The sequence below is a fragment of the Heteronotia binoei genome, chromosome 2 (assembly GCF_032191835.1).
Source record: "Heteronotia binoei isolate CCM8104 ecotype False Entrance Well chromosome 2, APGP_CSIRO_Hbin_v1, whole genome shotgun sequence".
NCBI lineage: Eukaryota > Metazoa > Chordata > Lepidosauria > Squamata > Gekkonidae > Heteronotia > Heteronotia binoei.
The window spans coordinates 195,877,891-195,889,939 of record NC_083224.1 but is presented as its reverse complement, the minus strand read 5'-3'; the positions used below and the strand labels follow the sequence as shown (position 1 = coordinate 195,889,939).

General features: G+C 50.6%; 1 protein-coding gene across 1 annotated transcript in view; it reads left to right on the top strand.

Annotated features, from left to right (window-relative positions):
- Window positions 1-7,724, top strand: part of AP3D1 (adaptor related protein complex 3 subunit delta 1) — a 95,627-nt gene extending 87,903 nt beyond the window's left edge. Inside the window, 2 exon segments of the mRNA XM_060233131.1 lie at window positions 2,389-2,468; window positions 5,697-7,724. Of these exon segments, the coding sequence (XP_060089114.1) occupies window positions 2,389-2,468; window positions 5,697-5,792 (176 nt within the window). The 3' untranslated portion in view covers window positions 5,793-7,724.
- The last annotated feature ends 4,325 nt before the right edge of the window (window positions 7,725-12,049 follow it).

Genomic DNA, 12,049 nt, shown 5'->3' with positions numbered 1-12,049 from the left:
CTGCTGGAATGGCCTTGGGTCAGCCAGAGCTCTCTTATCTGGGAGAATCAGGTTTGATTCCCCATTCCTCCACTTGCACCTGCTGGAATGGCCTTGGGTCAGCCAGAGCTCTCTTACCTGGAAGAACCAGGTTGGATTCCCCACTCCTCCACTTGCACCTGCTGGAATGGCCTTGGGTCAGCCAGAGCTCTCTTATCTGGGAGAATCAGGTTTGATTCCCCATTCCTCCACTTGCACCTGCTGGAATGGCCTTGGGTCAGCCAGAGCTCTCTTATCTGGGAGAATCAGGTTTGATTCCCCACTCCTCCACTTGCAGCTGCTGGAATGGCCTCGGGTCAGCCAGAGCTCTCTTATCTGGGAGAACCGGGTTGGATTCCCCACTTCTCTACTTGCACCTCCTGGAATGTCCTTGTGTTGGCCATAGCTCTCACAGAGCTGTCCTTGAAAGGGCAGCTGTTGTGAGAGCTCTCTCAGCTCCACCCACCTCTCAGGGTGTCTGTTGTGGGGGAGGAAGGGAAAGGAGATTGTAGGCCGCTCTGCGTCTTTTTCAGCTGGACCCAGGTGCGACGCAGGAGGTTGTCCTGGAAGTTTCCTGCTTTCCCTCTGAGGTCCTCGGCAGTGGTTTTTAGTAGTAGGAGGGCAGTTCTCAGCCAGAGTGGGACTCAGGCTCCATGGAAGGGAGGCTGTTAGGAATAGTGCTTTGGAAGGTGTATAACTGTGTAACCAACAGGGCTTTTTATGTAGCAGGAACTCCTTTGCATATTAGGCCACACCCCTGTTACGTAGCCAGTCCTGAAAGAGCTTACAGGGCTCTTCATAGAGGGCCTACTGTAAGCTCCAGGAGGATTGGCTACATCAGGGACGTGTGGCCTAATAGGCAAAGGAGGTCCTGCTACAAAAAAAGCCCTGTTCATTTATTTTTTTGTGGTGAGGGCAGTCTCTCTTAACAGACCTCAGAAAAATTCTGTCAAGATTCTATCTAAAGCTTAACTGACTCTTACGGTTTCTTATAAGGTGGCACTTTTTGCTTTGGCCGCTAGCAAAACCAGGGCAAAGGCAGTATCCGGTAGACAGTAAAATGATGTTGTTAACTGGACAATTAGAGCCTGATTACGGAATCACGGGGATGCTGTATGTAACTAAGATTGTGAATAATCTAAATTTGAATGTGTTAATTTTAGAGTCCTTGACTGCTTTTAGCTTGTAAGTTATACGAACATATATGAACCTAAGAAGCTGCCTTTTACTGAATCAGACCCTCGGTCCATAAAACTCAGTCTTGTCTACTCAGACTGGCAGTGGATCTCAAGGGTCTCAAGCTGAGGTTTTTCACGCCTACTTGCCTGGACCTTTTTTAGTTGGAGATGCCGGGGATTGAATCTGGGACCTTCTGCTTACCAAGCAGATGCTCTACCACTGAGCCACCGTCCCTCCATCTCCATCACCTACTGCCTGGGCCCTTTTTAGTTGGAGATGCCGGGGATTGAACCTGGGACCTTCTGCTTCCCAAGCAGATGCTCTACCACTGAGCCACTGTCCCTCCATCTCCATCACCTACTGCCTGGGCCCTTTTTAGTGGGAGATGCCGGGGATTGAACCTGGGACCTCCTACTTCCCAAGCAGATGCTCTACCACTGAGCCACCGTCCCTCTCTAAAGTCAGTCTTGTCTACTCAGACTGGCAGTGGCTTTCCGGGGACCCAAGCTGAGGTGTTTCATGACTACTTGCCTGGACCCTTTTTAGTTGCAGATGCCAGGGATTGAACCTGGTTCCTTCTGCTTCCCAAGCAGATGCTCAACCACTGAGCCACCGTCCCTCCATCTCCATCACCTACTGCCTGAACCCTTTTTAGTTGGAGATGCCGGGGATTGAACCTGGGACCTTCTGCTTCCCAAGCAGATGCTCTACCACTGAGCCACCGTCCCTCCATCTCCATCACCTGCTTCCTAGACCCTTTTTAATTGGAGATGCCGGGGATTGAACCTGGGACCTTCTGCTTCCCAAGCAGATGCTCTACCACTGAGCCACCGTCCCTCCATCTCCATCACCTACTTCCTGGACCCTTTTTAATTGGAGATGCCGGGGATTGAACCTGGGACCTTCTGCTTCCCAAGCAGATGCTCTACCACTGAGCCACCGTCCCTCCATCTCCATCACCTACTTCCTGGACCCTTTTTAATTGGAGATGCCGGGGACTGAACCTGAGACCTTCTGCTTCCCAAGCAGATGCTCTACCACTGAGCCACCATTCCTCCCCTAGTTGCTGTAATTGTAATGGCCAGTGGCTTTACGCAATAAATTTTACTGAACTGAACTGATCGAAAGCTTAAGTGAGGGAGGGAGGACTACTACAATGTTCCCTCCCACATGCCTGTGTTCTTCTTTCAGTCGTGGAGCGAGTCGAAGCCTGTGCGTCCATGTACAGCCGTTCCATCCAGGGCCATCATGTCTGCCTGCTAGTGAAAAAGGTGAGAGCAGGGTGGGGAGCTGCTGGCTCCAGGGAGCCCTTAGTCAGGGTTTATGGCAAGGGTGTCAAACATGCGGCCCGAGGGCCAAATCTGGCCCTCAGAGGGCTCCTATCAGGCCCCTGAGCACCTGGCTGTCATCTGCTTCCTTCTCACTCTCGCTTCCTTCTGCATCACTGCTTGCTTTGCCAGGCTTGCTCAATCGCACAGGAACTACAGAGCAAAGCCACTATTTTCTCCTTTGGCTGAGGCTCTTCCCTTGGGGACAGATAGGGTTTTTTCCCAGGCTCTCTCAATCGCACAGCAGAGCTACTGAACCAAGCCTCTCTTCCTTCTATTGGTTGAGACTCTTCCCTTCCTGGTCCCCTGAGGAAGGAAGGAAAGAGCCAGAGTTTCCTTTGCCCAGTTCTCTGGATTCCATGGGAGAAATAAAAAAAAAAGCACCTTTAAGACCAACAAATGGTAATGTTTTAAGCTTAGTTTTTTTAAAACAAATGTTTGTGTTTGTCTGTGTCCTTTATAATGTTTGTATCTCTGCTACCTAATCTTAAATAAGAGCCCCGTGGCGCGGAGTGGTAAAGCTGCAGTACTGCAGTCAGAGCCCTCTGCTCATGACCTGACTTCGATCCAAGTGGAAGCTGGTTCAGGTAGCCGGCTCAAGGTCGACTCAGCCTTCCATGCTTCCGAGGTCGGTCAAATGAGTACCCAGCTTGCTGGGGGAAAAGCGTAGAGGACTGGGGAAGGCAATGGCAAACCACTCAAAAAAAAAGTCTGCTGTGAAAACGTTGCGAGAGCAATATCACCCCAGAGTTGGAAATGACTGGTGTTTGCGCAGGGGACTACCTTTAGCCCCCCCCTTTTTTAGCAGAGATATAAACTTTATAAAGGACACAAACACAATTGGGTTTCTCCAATGGAGAAAACAGAGGTCTTGCCCTGTAGCTCTGCTGTGCGATTGAGCAATCCTTGCAAAGCAAGCTGTTATGCAGAAGGAAGCAAGAGAGAGAGAGAAGGAAGCAGATGACAGCCAGTTGCTCGGGGACCTGATAGGAGCCCTCCGGGGGCCTGATTCGGCCCCTAAGCTGCATGTTTGACACCCCTGGAAATTGCACTTGGACTCAAGGCATTAGGGAGGCTGCTTCCAGTTTGCGGGGGGGGCGGGGTGGGTTTCCAAGGTTTCTTCTCATTTCTGAGAGGAGCTGGAGGGGGGGGCATATGTGACTTGCCTGATGGCACCCCTCCGCTTTCTAGAGTGTGGAGTAGGGCGGGATATAAATCGAATAAAAAAAATAAAATAAAATAAATAAATTTATTTTGACTTGAACTTAGTAAATGATTTTTTAAACGTACCCCCTCTGTTAATGTTGGTTTCCCCAAAAGCAGCAGACACACAGACTGAAATATTTGATAAGAAGAAGGAGGGAGAAAGTTAAGTTCAGTCTAAATTTAAACAGATAGATTTGAACCTCCTTTTGGAAATAATTTGTCTTGAGAGAACACTTGGGAAAAAATGTAAAGACAACAAAGCGTTAGGCTTCCTGTGTGTGGCTTAGATTTAAGGAAAGCAAACTAGACGCTAAAAAATGACCCTCTTCAGCAGCCCTAATGATCGTAGAATTATTTTTATCTCATCTGGTTGTCTTCTCATCTGTTTCCACCGTTTTTAACTCTCATCCACAGAGGTTGGAGACAGGGGACACCTCATTGCTTGTGTCGTTAGTTTCATATCAGACGGGTGATTACAGTAGCGCTTGCACTTTGTGACAGAAAATATAAATAATTTTAGTTTGCGAGTTCATAATTTTTCAAAGGAAAAAAAAATGGGATTATGTGTATTTGTGGCTTGACCTCACTGCCTCCTCTCCTCAGTTTAAAAATCAATAAAGCACACGTGTACTGTCTTTAAAAGAGCCCCATGGCGCAGAGTGGTAAAGCAGCAGTACTGCAGTCCAAGCTTTCTGCTCACGGCCTGAGTTCGATCCCGGCGGAAGCTGGGTTCAGGTAGCCAGCTCGAGGTTGATTCAGCCTTCCATTCTTCCGAGGTCGGGAAAATGAACACCCAGCTTGCTGGGGGGAAAGTGTAGATGACTGGGGAAGGCAATGGCAAAGCACCCCGTAAAAAGTCTGCCGTGAAAACATTGTGAAAGCAACGTCACCCTAGTCGGAAATGACTGGTGCTTGCACAGGGGACTACCTTTAACCTTGTACTGTCTTATGCAGTTCTTGGGGAGAATTACCTGAAAAACATCAGTTACGACTTCAAAAACTGCAGAGCTTCCCTGAATTGTGCTGGTTCATGACCTCCATTTATTGTGTTGAAGCTTATAAAAAGACATCTTAGAAATGGGAACATTTTCCATGGAAAAAATGAAGTCCTGGGGAATGTTTTGCACACACACACACACAAAGCACACCAGGTTGAATTTGCTGATTGTACTGCTTTGCTGTCGTTTCTATCAGGTAGTTCGATTTAATGTAATTTCCCCTCTGCTTAATAATCACTTTGGTTGTTCCGGTGCGGATATTTTAAGGAAGCTTTTGATGGGTGCGAATCCACAGGTCGCTATTAGCTGTGCTAAATGTTTCTCAGCGGCTTGTAGAATTCAGCGTGAAATTTTAGGTATAGATTCTAAATTTTAGAGCTATATAATAGGTCCGGATTTTACTATGTATGGATTTTAAATCAATTTAAAATGGATTTGATTTTTAAATCCATACATAAGAGAGCCAGTTTGATGTAGCGGTTAAGTGTGCGGACTCTTATCTGGGAGAACTGGGTTTGATTCCCCACTCCTCCTCTGCTGGGATGGCCTTGGGTTAGCCATAGTTCTGGCAGAGGTTGTCCTTGAAAGGGCAGCTGCTGTGAGAGCCCTCTCCAGCCCCACCCACCTCACAGGGTGTCTGTTGTGGGGGAGGAAGGTAAAGGAGATTATAGGCTGCTCTGAGACTCTGTCCTAGAAAGGGCAGCTGCTGTGAGAGCCCTCTCCAGCCCCGCCCACCTTACAGGGTGTCTGTTATGGGGGGAGAAGACATAGGAGATTGTAAGCCACTCTGAGTCTCTGATTCAGGGTCTAAATCTGCAATTCTTCTTCTAAAACGTTAAATCTTAGAGATATTCCTGTTCTGTTTAGGTCAGTTTTATTCTTAAAACGTTTCATTGAAGAGTTTTTGCTTTTGACTCGTACTGGTCATTGACCAAATAAACTGATTGATTGATCGGTTCTCTTTAAGGGAGAGAATTCTGTGTCGGTGGATGGGAAGTGTGACGAATCTACTCTGCTGAGCAACCTGCTGTTGGAACTCAAGGAGACTCTTTCACAGTGCTGAAGCCTCTTGGAGGAAACCGGTGCAGCCTCCCACTTCTCCCCCCCCCCCCCCAGATCAGCTCATGGACTGACCCCTGCCGAGCATTCGGTTTCTCCTTCCTCATCTCTCCTTACGTGCGCATGTACAATGCCCAGGACGTGTGTGTGTGTGTGTGTTTCACTTTCACTCCACCCTGGGTTGTTCTTCCCCCCCCCCCATCCGTTTTGTTGCCGTTTACACATCCCACAGCTGTACTCCTACCCCCTCCTGTCCCCCCCCCTCCGTTTCAGACTCTTAGACCGCTCGTGGCACGAGCTTCCCCCCCCCCCCCCCTTCTAGCTGACCGGCGAGATCTCTGCCGTCGATGCCTCTCTGTCATGGGCGGGCCAGTTCTGCAAGGCGTCGTAGGGGCAGCTTGTGAAAAACACCGGCCCGCGGCCTCAGTTGCCTTCTACTGTGGCGGGGGCCCATCTGATGCAAACCCGCCCCCCATCTCCCCTTGTGGTCCTTGGGAAGGAAAAAAAAAAATTGGGGATTGACCGCAGTTCATTTCCACGGTACCCAACTGGGTCTTCCCCTTTGTAGGAAAGCATCTCTAACTGCACGTCCCGGGATGGACCAGATGCTTCTGCTCCACCCCCACCCCCACCCCGCTTCCTGCCATGGGATTTCTGCTGGTGCACTCTGTGATGTCCACTTGAAATAATCACATTCCTGAAAACAAAGTAGAATGTAGCAAACGAGAACTGGAGATCCAAAGGCTTTTGTTTTTCCATTTTTGGGTTCTGTTTTCCCCCTCCCCTTTCTTCTTTCGCTCTCCCCGGCTTGCTGCGTGAGATTGACCACCACCAGGCAGAGACTGTCCCAGCGAGTTGTGTTCTTCTTCAGTGACGCATTCTCCGGGCTCCATGTTTCAAAAGTCCGAGGCAGCCCTCGAGAAGGGTGAATTTGTGCTGCTCCCATCTCCCATGCGTCGGTGGTGCCGTGTTCTGAGGTTGAAAACGACAGAACGGTATAGGATACAAGCAAGTGGACAACTTGAAAATTCTACCTTCGGCTGGAAACTTCATTCCCCTTCTCGCTCCACTCCCCTTTCTGCCGCAAACCTTTTTTTTTTTGTCGCCCAAGAGTGGGACGACTTAACGGTTACTTAAGCCTGGGTAGAGAGGAACTCTAGATGAAGTAAACCTCTCCCAACCCATCCGCACTTAAAGTTAAAAGAATGCACCGAGTAAGAGTCAGTATTGAGCAGGGTGCCCGCCTGGATTAGAGCCCTAGATACATGGGAGGAGGGAGCTGAAAGGGAAAAGCTTGGAAGGAAGCGTCGTTTTCGTCACCCGACTTGGTTTGTGCTTTTGCTTCAAGACATCTGGTGCCTCAATACATTTTTCTGCGGCTCGGGGTAATCCCCCACCCCCCAAAAATATATTCATCGTAGCGTGTCTGCTGAGATCAGCTCTGTCTTTACTCTGTGACGGAACTTGATTTCTCACAAGAAATCCGGGTCTCTTTCTCCTCACTGAAGCCCACGGCCGCTTTTGGGTGTGTTTGGTCAGCGTCAACGGATGCATTCGGCTACGTTTCGGGGGAGGCAGCAGCTCGGGCTTATTCGGAAATCATCCCAAAAAAATTTAAATGCTCCTTGGAATTAGTGGATTTAAATATATATATATATATATATACACACATCTATATATATATTCCTGGATGAAAACTGTCACTTTAGCATGTCGAGTCTGTTCTCTTACAGAACCCTGTGCGGTGATTCTAGAAACTCCCCCCCCCCCCGAGAACTTGTATGAAGTGTTATATTTAAAAAAGAGAAAAGAATTCCTTATTTGCTATTGACATTCCCCCGAGAGAGAGAGAAGGAAATAAAACACACACACATACCAAGAAGCTGCTGTAACAAAAATTTTTGTGTCAGGATGATCCAATAAAATTTCAAATCTAGTTGACTGTTGAGAACCTTTTATTCCCCCCCCCTTAAAACAAACAAAACCAAAACCACCATCTTACTGCCTATTGCAAGCAGCGTCGAAGTGATTCTTTTTATTCTAGGAAATGCAACAATGTGGTTTAATGAGTCTACCGTTGTATATGCAGGGTCAACGTATATTCCAGGGGTGGCCAAACTGCAGCTCGGGAGCCACATGTGGCTCTTTCACACATATTGTGTGGCTCTTGAAGTCCCCACCACTCTATCAACCAGCTAAGAGAAGGCATCTGCTTCTTTAAATCACTGCCAAGCCAGCCAGTGGCTCGGAGAATGCATTTAATGTTAAAGTTGCTTTATTTCCACCCCTTCCTCCTCATCTACTTTTCCTTCCTTCCTTCGGCTCTCAAACGTCTGATGTTCACGTCTTGTAGCTCTCAAACATCTGTTGCTTATTCTACGGCAGGGGTGGCCAACGGTAGCTCTCCAGATGTTTGTTGCCTACAACTCCCATTAGCCCCAGCCAGCATAGCTGATGGCTGGGGCTGTTGGGAGTTGTAGGCAACAAACACCTGGAGAGCTACTGTTGGCCACCCCTTCTCTTACATTGTGGCTCTTACATTAAGCAAGCTTGGCCCACCCCTTCTATATGCGATACTGGTGGCGGTGCTGGAAAGCCCATTAAGTTGCAGCCGACTTACAGCCGCCTTGTTTCCGAGGCAAAAGACATTCAGAGGTGGTTTGCTGTCGCCTGCCTCTGCGTAGCAACCCTTGGCTTTTTGGGTGGTCTCCCATCCAAGCACTAACCGGGGTCAGCCTCGCTTAGCTCCTGAGATCTGGTGAGATCAGGCTAGCCTGGTCAAGGGAATAAATAGTCCAATGGAGGTGGTTTCCCATTGCCTGCCTCTGCGTAGCGACTTAATGCATCAGGGCAGGGGTGTGGAAACTTTTTTCTGCCAAGGGCCATCTGGATATTTATAACATCATTTGCGGGCCATGCAAAATTATCAACTTAAAAAACTGCTCCGCCAAGGGAGAACGATTCAGGCCAGCAAAATTAATGCAAACAATTGTTTTGCTATTTGAAGTCATGTGGGGAAAGTCTAATTTGGGGCACATCCCCCTCCCTGGCCTGCTGTCCTAAGCAAATGTCTAGATCAAAGGCTTTTTAGCATATTAGCATTAGCATATTAGACCACACACATTAGCATATTAGGTCATACACATTAGCATATTAGGCCACACCATCTGGGATAATCAAGTGCAAATTGAACTGGTGGTAGCTGGCTCCCACCCCTCCCTCCCTTCATGCAGAAACTGCAGCTGCTCCCAAAAGACCTTTAAAGGCACCCACCTACCCCAGCAGCGGTCCTTCACAATGCCCACCACTCAGGCTCCACAGAGAGAAGAAGGAAGGAATGGAAAGATAGAAATGGGGGGAAGAAAGGTAAATGAAAGGGAGGGGAGAAAGAGTCATAAAAGAAAATAATTAGGGGAGAAATGCAAATAAACAGAAACAAAGAAGGGGGAATAAAGGGAAATAAATGGGAAGAGAGAAGAATAAAGGGAAATAAATGGGAAGAGAGAAGAATAAAGGGAAATAAATGGGAAGAAACAAAGGGGCGAAGAAATAGAAAGAAAGCAAAATAAAATGGAAGAAAAAGTAAAGGGAAATAAAGGGGGGAAGAAAAGGAAATAGGAGAAATAGAAAGGGAAATAAAGAAATGAGAGAAGCAGCTTACCTGAACTTTGACAGTGACTTTTCCAGACCCCACAGCGATCCTGGCTAGCCAACCAGGCTCCAGAGAGGCCACCGTGCAGTGTGGCTGGGCCCCACAATCCCTGCCGGCTGGCCAGCCAGGCCCTGGAAAGGCCATCACGTAGCTCGGCTTGGCCCAGCGAACCCCGAGGGCCAGACCAAATGATCTCGAGGGCCATGAACGGTCCTCGGGCCTGACGTTCCCCACCCCTGCATTAGGGGGGGCGACTGCATTTTAATGGGTTCCTGTGCTGGATAATCCCTTCCCTGCCACGCTGTTGAAGCAGAACTCCATCTTGCAGTGTCCCAGCAGCAGCAAAGGGCGGGCGATTGAGTACAGCGTCCCCCCCAGACATCTTTCCCTCCCTTCGTAATGCTAAATGCTCAGAGGAGAGGGGGGTATCGAGCAACGAACAGATCAGGACGCACCTCCTTTGATCACAATTTTATTCGCGCGGTTCTCCAGGCTACAGAGGCGAGTCGACTGGGCAACTGGGCATGAGCAGTTCCACCACTTCCACTGCCTCGCTGGTCTCGTTCTTGGCCTTCGCTGTGAGCCAGTTGTGGGACAGCGTGGCATTGATACCTTCAGAGGGGAGAAGGAACACGCAAGCAGAGACGGATTAGCAATTAGGCCAAGTAGGCACCGGCCTACGGGCCCCCACGCCTTTAGGGGCCCCGGGCCAGCTTCCCCCCCAGCCCCGTTTCCCCCCTGCTTGCAGCCCTCCCAGCCTCCCACTGAGCCGCTCTTTGCCCGATTTGCCTGGTGCAGCCGCTGCCGGCGTGGTTGCCAAGTTTGCCTCTCCCCCACAGCTCTGTCAAAGGGGCTTTGGAGAAGGTGGCTGCAGCGGGGGCCGTGGGTAGTGTGGCGGGCGCTGAGACTCTGAGACGATTGGCAAGGGGGCCCCCCAAGATTTCAACCGGCTATGGGCCTCCACGGGGTTTAATCCAGCACCGCGTGCAAGGCTGTTAGCCAGGGCTGGCGTCGTCAGCTCCGTTTCGAGCTTGCCTGCACACAGGGCTCTTTTTCTTTAATATCTCTTCTTCCTGCCTGTCACGGGGCCTGTGAACTGGCTAATGAAAGATTTAAAACATCAGAAGAAAGCCGGCGTGGGTGTTTCCATACTGGGTTCCAAGGGAACTTGGGTCGGAGCTCACATCTCAGAAGAACTGGAACAAAGTTTTGAGTCCGGTGCCCCCTTTAAGTTTAATTCTGGGTATAAGCTGTTGTGTGCGTGCACACTTCTTCAGATATCTAGTACCCAAAGGAGTAGGCACACGTACAAAAGCTTATACCGAGAATTAAATTTCCTTGGTCTTAAAGGTGCCACTGGACTCATAGTTCTGTGGCTTCAGGCCAAGGATGGCTAAACTGTGACTTGTAGGGTTGCCAAGTCCAATCTCAGAAATATCTGGGGACTTTGGGGGTGGAGCCAGGAGACTTTGGGGGTGGAGCTAGGGGGAGGGGGGGAAACGGCGCCAGGGAGCGTGGCGAGCTGCCCCGTCTCGGAGCGGGCGATGCCGCTGTGCAGCTGCCGCCTCTTCTCTGCTCACCGTGGCTGCTCCTCCGAGATGGGCTCAGGCTGAGCCCATCTCGAAGGAGCAGCTGCGGGGGGGGGGGGGGGGGCGGCAGCGGCGCGGCGGCCTCGCCAGCTCCGCCTCTGGGGTGGAATCGGAGGGGGGGTGGAGGCGGGCCGGGGGCGTGGCTAGCCTCGAGTCCGGGTCCTAGAAGGGCCCGGATTCGCGGCTCGCCATGCTCCTGGCCTGTCTCCGCCCTCCCCTTCTCTGGGTTTGCCTGCGCTGCTGCCGCCTCTTGGCTGCTCCTCCAGAGGAGGAGCAGCTGCGGTGGGCAGGGAGGGGGCGGCAGCGGCGCGGCGGCCTCGCCTGCTCCGGGATGGGGCGGCTCGCCATACTCCCCGGCGCCGTTTCCCCCCCTCCCCCCGCTTTCGGTTTTTTGGGGAGCGGGGGAAGAGGGTGGAAATCCTGGGGTCCCCCGCCAGGGCGGGAGGGTTGGGAAGCCTAGGAGTCACATGTGGCTCTTTCATGCATGTGGCTCTCAAAGTTTCCACTGCCCCGTTGGCTGGCTCGGAGAAGGCATTTGTCTCTTTAAATCGCTTTGCCAAGCCAGCTGGCAGCTTGGAGGCTGCATTTAAAGTTGCTTTCTTTCCACCTCTCTACCCTCCCCATCTGTCTGTCTTCCTTCCTTCTTTCTTCCTACACCCGACGTTCATGTCTTGCAGCTCTCAAGCATCTGGCATTTATTCCGTGCGGCTCTTACGTTAACCAAGTTGGGCCACCACTGCTTCGGACCAACACGACTGCCCCACCTGAATCTACCCAAAGAACAGGGTGCAAAAAGAGCACAAAAGCATTCCGTTGGAGAGAGGTTGCGTTGCGCCCTTCGCACGCACCACAGCCTGCCTACCTCACAGGTTTGCTTGGAAGGCAAACTCGAGAACCATGTGCTGTTCTCGAAAGGATGGGATAAAAAATACAGGGTTTGCCCATTTGCCATCTCAGGACCGCTAAAGCAGGGGTCCCCAGCCCCTGGGCCATGGACCAGGACCAGGACCATTCCGTGGC